Source organism: Temnothorax curvispinosus, unplaced genomic scaffold (assembly GCF_003070985.1).
Source record: "Temnothorax curvispinosus isolate PA1 unplaced genomic scaffold, ASM307098v1 QBEX01014781.1, whole genome shotgun sequence".
Lineage (NCBI taxonomy): Eukaryota > Metazoa > Arthropoda > Insecta > Hymenoptera > Formicidae > Temnothorax > Temnothorax curvispinosus.
This window is the reverse complement of record NW_020224561.1, coordinates 625,857-634,746: the sequence shown is the minus strand read 5'-3', so window position 1 is coordinate 634,746 and position 8,890 is coordinate 625,857. Positions and strand designations below refer to the sequence as shown.

Below are 8,890 nucleotides of genomic sequence, written 5' to 3'. Positions count from 1 at the left end.
GACAGTTTTAAACAAATTGTTTAAAACATGCCAACCCTGTGATATTCTAATCCTTAATATCAATTATAAGAAATAAAAAATGAAAGCAATGACAGAAACTTGGAAGAAATAAAAAATGGAATAGTGAATTTGTATAAATATCATCGGTATTATATTTCTATTCTTGATTCCAGACACGTGTGCCAGCAATAGACAAACAAAGCTTAGATCGCATAATGAAACGTGTATTTTATCCCGACTTGGAAATCACAAAACAATTGAACGAATACAGAGTAGAATACCAAGTGCTTCAAGAGGAAATGTTATCAGTGAAGCCACAAATGGAGAATTTGGAGAGATTTAAATTAAGGAATAAACAACTCACGCAAGAAGTTGCGCAGCTTAGCGAACAACTTGAGGTAATTCGAGAAACATTTATCAAATATCGAGATTCTTGGTACATGAATTTTAGAATCGCAATTTTGAAACAATGATAATCACATATTCATTTAGCAATTAATAGATATATTGTCGATATTAAAGTGCCATGTAAAATACAAAATAATTGCAGTTAAATATATGAGAAATTGTGGATCATGCATTATGAAGGCAAATCTCATAAAATTAATTTTAGATATAATTTTCTACCCTTAATCTAAATTTTACAATAAATTTACCTCATTTTTATATGATATTATTCTGTTGCCTTTTTTACTTCTCTCTTCTCTGTTATTATCGCCATAATACTGGAATTGTATTACAGATTACTATGAGCAACTTGCACAGGCTCGAAACGGCGCGTTCAATGCAACAAGCGACTATCCACAAACTTGAATCTCAGAATCGCAGCCTTGAAGTAACGGTGGCCACATTAGGCGCGTTTATTCAGCAATTAGCGGATACACGTGCCGATATCGAAGTCCCTGGTGAAGTTCGGAGGATAATCGCACAGCTGAGTATGGTCGAGAAACGACGTAATGCTGGCACCAAATCATATCCTTTAAAAGTCATTGAGGATAACAAGCACGGAATGATAAAAAGTAATTCGACTGGAAGAGAATCTCAAAATCTTCTGAGGAATAACAGCATGGACACACCGTTTCCTTTGAAGTCGACTCTGAGCCAACCCAATTTAGCAACGAAATTAGAGAAAGTCTCTTCGTTCTTTTCGAACTCGCACAATCACATACAGAGGCAACGCGCGCAATTAGCGGCTCTTAGAAACGAGTATTCCGAACAAGTGGTAAGAGGCAACAACGATGAGAATGATCCTAAAACAGTCAACATCGATATTCAAATTACGGATACTATGAATCTGGCAAACAATCCGCTTCCACAGAACGAGAGTAATTTAAAGGTTCCAGCTACCAATTTGGAGAAATCGATATCGTTACCACTAAAACTCAAGTTGAAATCGTCGAAGTCGGCGTATGAATTAGGCTCTGTAAGAAAGGTTCCCACTAGCAAACTCGAAGTTACAAGTAATGATTCGTTAACAAATTTGACAGGAACCATACATCCACTCGATACTTGTAGCGATGTGAATTTCCGGTTTAGCGGAACCACGAAACTAAAGTCTATCAAACCCGTGAAATCTAGTCAGAGTTGTCAGGAAGATGGTAGCAAACAGAAGCCCGAACAAAACTCCGATTCTCTAAACAGATAACAGTTACTTTCAAATACGTCTTCAAAGAGCATCTTATCGAAGAGAATTTTCATAAAAAATATATATTTAAAACGATACTGGTGATGAGAAGCTTAAAGTAAAGATTGCATCTTTATATTTGATTACTCATTTCCGCGTTTTTGAACAGGCAAGTTTCAAAACTAGCTAATTTATATGTGCGAGAGAGATAAATAATTCTTTTCTATTCTTATTCAGATCTGACGTTTGGCAATACATTACAATTTATAAGAGCGAAATATTCTACTGAAAAAATATTGAACATTATATTTGAAAATCTCGCAGGTGCAGGTATTGAAAATCCATTGTTTCAGAAAACAAGATAGATATGAAAATAAGGTATTAAAGAGACCAGTGCAACCAGTTTCAGATTGCCAAAGAAAGTGCCAAACTTTCTCTGTGTTAAAATATATTTTATAGTAAGATAAAAAACGATTTTAGTTACTCTTATTGTTAGAGATAAATACGTAGATATGTATGTAGATAGATAATGTACTACGTACATATATATATATATATACACATGTGTAGATGCAGTTGTATCGTTGAAAAAATATTGATAAACCCATTAATGTGTATAGGCTGCTATATATGCACTGTAAGATTCAAAGAACTTAAGTATTACTATTTTTGCACAAAACAAGCCTTATGATATCAGGGATAGTTACATATATACATACATACATATACATATATATATATATGTATGTATATGTATATATATGTACTGTTCTTTATAGTACAGTTTTACCATCGTTGATACTTGCGACAGTAGCATTAGCGATATTTAACATCCATATCAAATTAGAGCGTTGTAAATTAGAGAATAGTATAGATCACTCAATCTTTATAAAAAATAACTAAAATTGAAGTTTTGACAGACGTTAATGTGAAATAGAGGTATACGTAAAGATGATAAAATTATATTTTGTAGTATTCAGGTCTCTGTAATATTTTATCAGTTAGTGTAATTATACATATATAACTGTAGTGACATACTATTTGTAACGAAATAATGCAAGTAGGTATATAATCATATCTTATGACGAAAATAAAGATATCCTATATGTAATTGTTTGTTATCATAGATAGTATAGTATATATCATATTTTGTATTTCGTATTGCAAACTAAGAAATATTTAAGATTTCCATTGATGTTTTGTTGACTTGCTAATCTTATTGTGATGATAGATAAAAATATTGAAAATATTCAATAAAAATAAATTAATAATTTTAACTTAACATTTTAAGTATTTTAATTTTTTTAAATACGTAACAATAAATTTTATTAAATATATGATGCATATTTTTAAAAAGTAATGAAATAACTCACTTTACATCTATATTCGTGAGATAAAATATTGTATTTTTTCTTCTATTATTTAGATTTTTTCTTGGGGTGTTTTTCGTTCCTATATTTATTTTTTATATATCAATGTAATATATAACGTAAATAATTAAAAACTATGTTATGGAACATGTGATTTAATCAACAAATATATTCATGTATTTGTGAAGTATGCTTTATTGTATAAAGTAATATCTATAAAATTATTACTCTCACTGTTACTTTTTCAATGATACGTTACAGAGTCAAATAAGCTTTACAGGCGCAGAACTGGTTGAATTTGGATCATAAATTTACTGAGTATTTAGTATTATATGTTCGCGAGTCATTAATTGAGAAAAATACTAATTTTCTTTCTATTTCTAGTTTATAATCTTCACATTGAAAAGAGTTCAACTTTTATTTCCAGATGCTACATTATACACATGTAAGATTATACATATGTATGCTACATATACATATGTACAATCCATATATATGTATAATATATTATACATAAGATTATATACAATTAATGTTTTGTTTTAGCTATACTGGTCCTGCAAAAAAAAATTTATTGCATTACAATTTTTATTTCTATAATAAATATGACTATAATAAAAAAGAAAATTGTAGATATATTTAAAATACTGATTAGGAAATTCTTAATTTATTTTTAAATAAATTGCGTATTCTTACGTTTGCATCTGTTTACTGCCACTAAGCACTATATATGGTGATTGTGTTTCCTTTTGTTTCGCTTGCAATAAATTTAATGTACCTAATGGTGTGTCTGTTGAAGACATTCGTTTCATTAAAACTTCTTGTTCAGCTTTCTTCATTCTTTTCTCCACCTAAAATATTGGAGAATTATTACAACTTCGAATATTAATTTTGATTGAAATAACGAATATTGCCATCAAGTAAGTATTCGTATATATACAATATTCTAGTCAATATAATCTGATATAAAAACCTTATTTTTTCCTGGACCTTTCCCATGGAATTTATGCGACAGATATCGGAAAGCTTCCTTAGCGCACAAGACGTGTCCATCGTCATCAATATATTCAAGCTTAACATTTGGTTTGAAACCATCCTTTTCTTTAAAATCGGACGTAGGTCCGTTAAAGCGATCTCTTCTGCCGAACTTGTCGTCATCCCTAAAACAAAAATAATACATGAACGAGCAAATGAAATACATATCTCCAATTGTGAGCTCTTTATCTATAAAATTTAAGTCAGTTTTCATCAAAGGTATCTGCTAGATAAATACGACTTATTTATTGTCTAATATAATTAGGTTTCGGTATTACAGAAGAATAAAAAAAATTAAAGCCCTTGAAATACGGTGTCCTGAAACTTGTGTCCACTACCAGTATAAACAAGTTTTTATAAAGTCTTATAATGTTCGTGAATCTTCAAGATACATTACATTATGCGATTAAATTATAATAATTTCAAGATATATTATTTAAATTGTGTTTAATTATCATATATAATTTAATGCATTTTTCAATATAAGCAAATTGTATTCTACGTTATGGGCCGTTCATAGTCGGTTCTTATATTTAAGACTGTCTTAAGTACGATCTTGAGATGTTATGAACCAATCACAGAGCTGTATTATGTATTAGCATCTTAAGACATTATTTAAGACGGTCTTGAAATAAGAACCAACTATGAATACCGCCCATATATTGACACGAAAACAAATATTAAAATTCATGCAAATAAAAATATATATATATTTTCTTTTCTGTTTTCATTATTTTTATATTTATCTACAATTCAAGTGCGCTCCAAAATATTAAACATTTCAATATTTAAGACGAGCATAGATTGTATGGCCACGTAAAATTATCCATTATGTTGATTTGTATTAAATACATGCAAGCCTTTCATAGAAAATGATTATAGCCATATTGTACAGAGACGAGAGAAGCAAATCTTTCTTAAACCTCTATCTTGACATTGGCTTATTCCGCAATCTAACATCCGACACTTGATTCTTCCCGCGAGCGGAGACTCCACGACTCGTCTAGAATCTTAGGATTCACAGCAATGGAATCGCATAACATAAACATACCTTAACAAATCCTACTCTCTTCTCGGGCCTTGTGTTCACCTCCGATTAAGCGGTAAACTCTCGTAGTGTGGTAGCGGATCACCCGTTCCGAGCACCGTTTTCCGGGCTCTATTTAATACTGTTAACTGACAGTTTGAAATTCACTAGAGGCTTGTCTAACACAATACTTGTGGGAGCGCATTCGACATAAGAACCATTTCTTACGTGTTTCCTCCGCGCGACACATAGTAGAAACACGTAAGAGATCATCGTACATCGAATCGCGGTAATATATTGCTCACACTTACCCGTATGTTTTGTCCTCTATCGAGTAGTTCTGAGCTTGCAAATGTGCGAATCGCGATGCCGAAGGGCGATTGCTGTCCTCTTTCTGCAAGTAACCTTTACTCATAGCTAACTTTAAAGCACCACCTACCCCGTGACCGAGTGACGGCTCGGCGTCTAGAATTGCCGCCTCCATTACAACCGGTTCCGAGGTGTTCTCATCTATTTACATAGAATATACATTTAGGAAAGAAAACGTTATTACATAAAGTCTCTATTACAATTAGCCTTTATATAAAGTTAATCTGCACCAATATGCGAAATACCTAGATGTACTGCGTTCCAAGCACCACGACCATCGTCCTCCTCTTCGTTTACAGGTGGCTCATCTTTAATTCCGTCCATTTCAAAATCCTACAACATTTATATTATGTTATAAATGCAATATTATTCTAACACATATAGCCAGTAATACGTTTTATTTAGTATACCATGAGTTCTTGCCCATTTTCCTCTCTGTTTCCAGCGAGTCCATAAGTGGGTATATGACCCACGGTTCTACAAAATTCTGCGGTAGAATTAAGAACGATATATCCAGATTGATTTTCCTCGGAGTTAAGAGTTTCTTGCTTTATTGTTTCAACAGTTTTTTGGATCCCACTTATATGGCCCTCCTTCAAACGCTGAGTTTTTTTTAAAGCTAATTGCAACTCTAATTCTTTTTCGTCTTCTTCAAATTTTATCCCAGTAAAATCTTCTGCGGGACCTGCTCACAAAAATTTTGATAAATCAAATAAAGGATATTATTCATTAAGAACATAAATCATATATATAATTTAACATACATATTATCTATATATATAGATAATAATTAAGTAAAAAATGCGTTTTGCTATAAAGTGTGTTATACTTACAATTTATAGATGTCTAATCAAAGGTTTACTTGTTCCTAATTTTTACAAAATTATATAAATATCTTTCAGTTACCTAAATCGTCGTCATCTAAGGTATCGTTATCCTTCAAATCTTCAGGTTTCTTCCTTCTTCTGCTTCCAAGATCCCTAAGATAATCATTGTCCACAGGAACTAAATCATCAGCCTTCAGTTTCTTTTTCGTTCTAATTTTCCGAATCTACAATCACATTATATATTTTATACAATTGCAGAGAACATTATTTTAAAAATAAATTATAAATACAAAATATATTAAATGTATAACTGCATCAGACAACTGTATTTAAAGAACATTGATCTACTGAATACCTAAGTACGTTAGAAAGCAATGTTTTACCTTTTTCTTCGGTTTCTTGAATTTTGCAAGTTCCTCTTCATTATAATATTCGCTCGCTAATTTTGGTTCTGCCATTTGTAGCGTTTCTAGTTTTTTATTCGCTAAGCGTTGCTTCACCGTCTCTATCTGACGTTTAAATTCTACCGCATGATTAGTACCCAACACAAAGTTATCTTTTTTTTCACCATCGATTTCCTCGTCGTACTTTTCTAAAATCTTATTCTTAGGGAATCCATATTCGTCGAAATTTTCATCGTCGTATGGATCGTACGTAGGTTTCTTAAGCTTATTTAAAACACTACGCTTGTAGCGTTCATTGTCAATCATATTCACGTTTACAAGTAAATCACCACTCTCATTTAATACTTCTTGATCTTTCAACGTTAGGATTATACTTTTGCCTTCCTCAAATGTTTCCTGCAAAATATTTCCTGTTCAGAATTTATTACAATTCGAAAAAATGAAGGACATTAATTTATATGCGTTACATATACAAGCCCTGAGAGAGCTTATATAAAAATCAATATCACATGTTATTACACTTACAATATTGTGCTCGACTTTAAGACCTTTTAAATCTTTTGCCGTATATGCTGTATTGCGGGCGGTATGCATTTCCTCTTTGACCAAATTACCAATTCCAAATTCTTCATCCAATTGATCCAGCATTTTTGCCTTAAATTAAAATAAAATACTTTTAACAAATCTATAGCAAAATATATGTGAACTGACTTTAATAAGATATTGCAATATATGAAATTATTGTGTGTATATATATATATATAATTGCAAGAATATGCTATGAGGTTCTTCAGTGAAAGCTAGCATAGAGTGCAGCACCAATATAAAAATTGGTAGTATTTGGTAGTATTGGTATCATTTACGCCGCTAACTACCAGGCACAGTGGCTCCCCTGTGCGGGAGCAAAAGTTAGTGAAGAACCTCATTGCAACTTCAAACGTAATACTTTATAAGTTTATAAACAAAGATGCTAAGAGTTATATCAAAACATTACTCTCATTTCTGCTTTCTTTTTCTCTTCCTCTAGCTGTCTAGATTTGTTGATCCATGCGTGAGTGTCGTCGTCGGAATCGCATTCACCCAAACTTTTCAGTTTCGACAAATTTGCTTCAATTTGTCTCTTTTCCTTCTGAGTACCTATCTTTTCTCTCAACTTCTGCACCTTCATTTTATCGCTGTTGTTTGGCGCAGGTTTATGATAAAACTCGCCCAGATCATCTTTGATTTTGCTCGGGTCATCCTTGGATATGTTATCCACTTCCAACGGTTTTAACCCTAACTTTGCACGGAGCTTGTTGGTTTCTTCAATGGATAACGAGGCTTGCGACGCTCCACCCTTAGTGGGAGATGGACTGCGCTGTTTAGAAATCTCAGGTGGCGGAGGTGTTGATGGATGCGATGACTTTGATATTTTTGGTGGTGGCGGAGCGTTAACAATCTCAACTAGAAATAAAAGAGAGAGAAAATCTTATTCTCCTACAATTGTAGATAAATATAATTTTTGTCTCCTACAATTATATACAACTATATATAGACATAATTCTTCTTATTATATATAATCTCCTGTAATACATATATCCACTCTCTCATACATAATACAAATGAAGAGAATACCGCCGGATTGTCTTACCATCGCTATCGTAATCCTTGCGCTCTTTCCTCCGGTGTTTCTTGTGGTGTCTGTGCTTCTCGGACTTCTCGCGGTCGGGCGTGCAGCTTCTGGAACGGCTACGATGACGCTTCTTCTTGGCATCGCGAGTCTTTTCAGTTTTGTGACGTTTATTGGAGCCCATATCAGCGCGTTCCCGATTTAACGCCGCCGTGGAATCTACCTCACGGTTACAACTTCGTAATAGCTCTGAGCTCGTGGCGATGCTACGTATCGCTCTCACCACTCACTAGCCGAATCGTCGACAATATCCGACAATACTCAGGATCCAATTGCTCACACAATCGACGACAGCAAATGACAGCAAACCACAAACTGCACAAGCTGTATCAATTCTACTTGTTTCCGCCTAGAGTTATACGTATATCCACTATCCACGTACTTATATCCACCATTAAATGCATTAAATTATGCGTGCGTGTTTTTGCGCACGCGTGCGATTGCGTGCATCGAATTAAAGCTGCATCTCCATGAAGAAAGAAATAGCGGAACAGAGGATTCGTAATTGTATGATACATATACTTGGCCGGAAATGAATGTTTTTTTAAAAAATCTCTATATGAAA

At 33.0% G+C, this 8,890-nt stretch overlaps 2 protein-coding genes across 5 annotated transcripts in view; one reads left to right on the top strand and one right to left on the bottom strand.

The window, feature by feature from the left end:
• The window catches only part of LOC112464980 (TBC1 domain family member 4), a 19,088-nt gene extending 17,295 nt beyond the window's left edge, over positions 1 to 1,793 (top strand). For all 3 annotated transcript variants that reach the window (XM_025032307.1, XM_025032305.1, XM_025032306.1), the window contains 2 exons: positions 174 to 398; positions 743 to 1,793. In XM_025032307.1, coding sequence (XP_024888075.1) covers positions 174 to 398; positions 743 to 1,645 — 1,128 coding nt within the window. In that variant the 3' untranslated portion in view covers positions 1,646 to 1,793. The remainder of the gene's footprint in view (positions 1 to 173; positions 399 to 742) is intronic.
• Positions 1,794 to 3,165: 1,372 nt separating this feature from the next.
• On the bottom strand, positions 3,166 to 8,732 carry LOC112464971 (U4/U6.U5 tri-snRNP-associated protein 1). 2 transcript variants are annotated; one of them, XM_025032293.1, is made up of 11 exons: positions 8,287 to 8,731; positions 7,651 to 8,099; positions 7,182 to 7,310; positions 6,636 to 7,052; positions 6,332 to 6,476; positions 5,836 to 6,110; positions 5,671 to 5,758; positions 5,368 to 5,566; positions 3,968 to 4,154; positions 3,691 to 3,845; positions 3,166 to 3,551 (listed from the first exon to the last, which is right to left on the bottom strand). In XM_025032293.1, the coding sequence occupies exons 1-11, from the start codon at positions 8,447 to 8,449 to the stop codon at positions 3,524 to 3,526; spliced, it is 2,235 nt and encodes a 744-aa protein (XP_024888061.1). In that variant the 5' UTR covers positions 8,450 to 8,731; the 3' UTR covers positions 3,166 to 3,523. The 2 variants fall into 2 exon arrangements, 1 of the variants encoding a protein (XP_024888061.1); XR_003041970.1 differs by lacking the exons at positions 3,166 to 3,551; positions 3,691 to 3,845 and adding an exon at positions 5,081 to 5,205 and having other exon boundaries at positions 4,069 to 4,154; positions 8,287 to 8,732.
• Between the last annotated feature and the right edge of the window lie 158 nt (positions 8,733 to 8,890).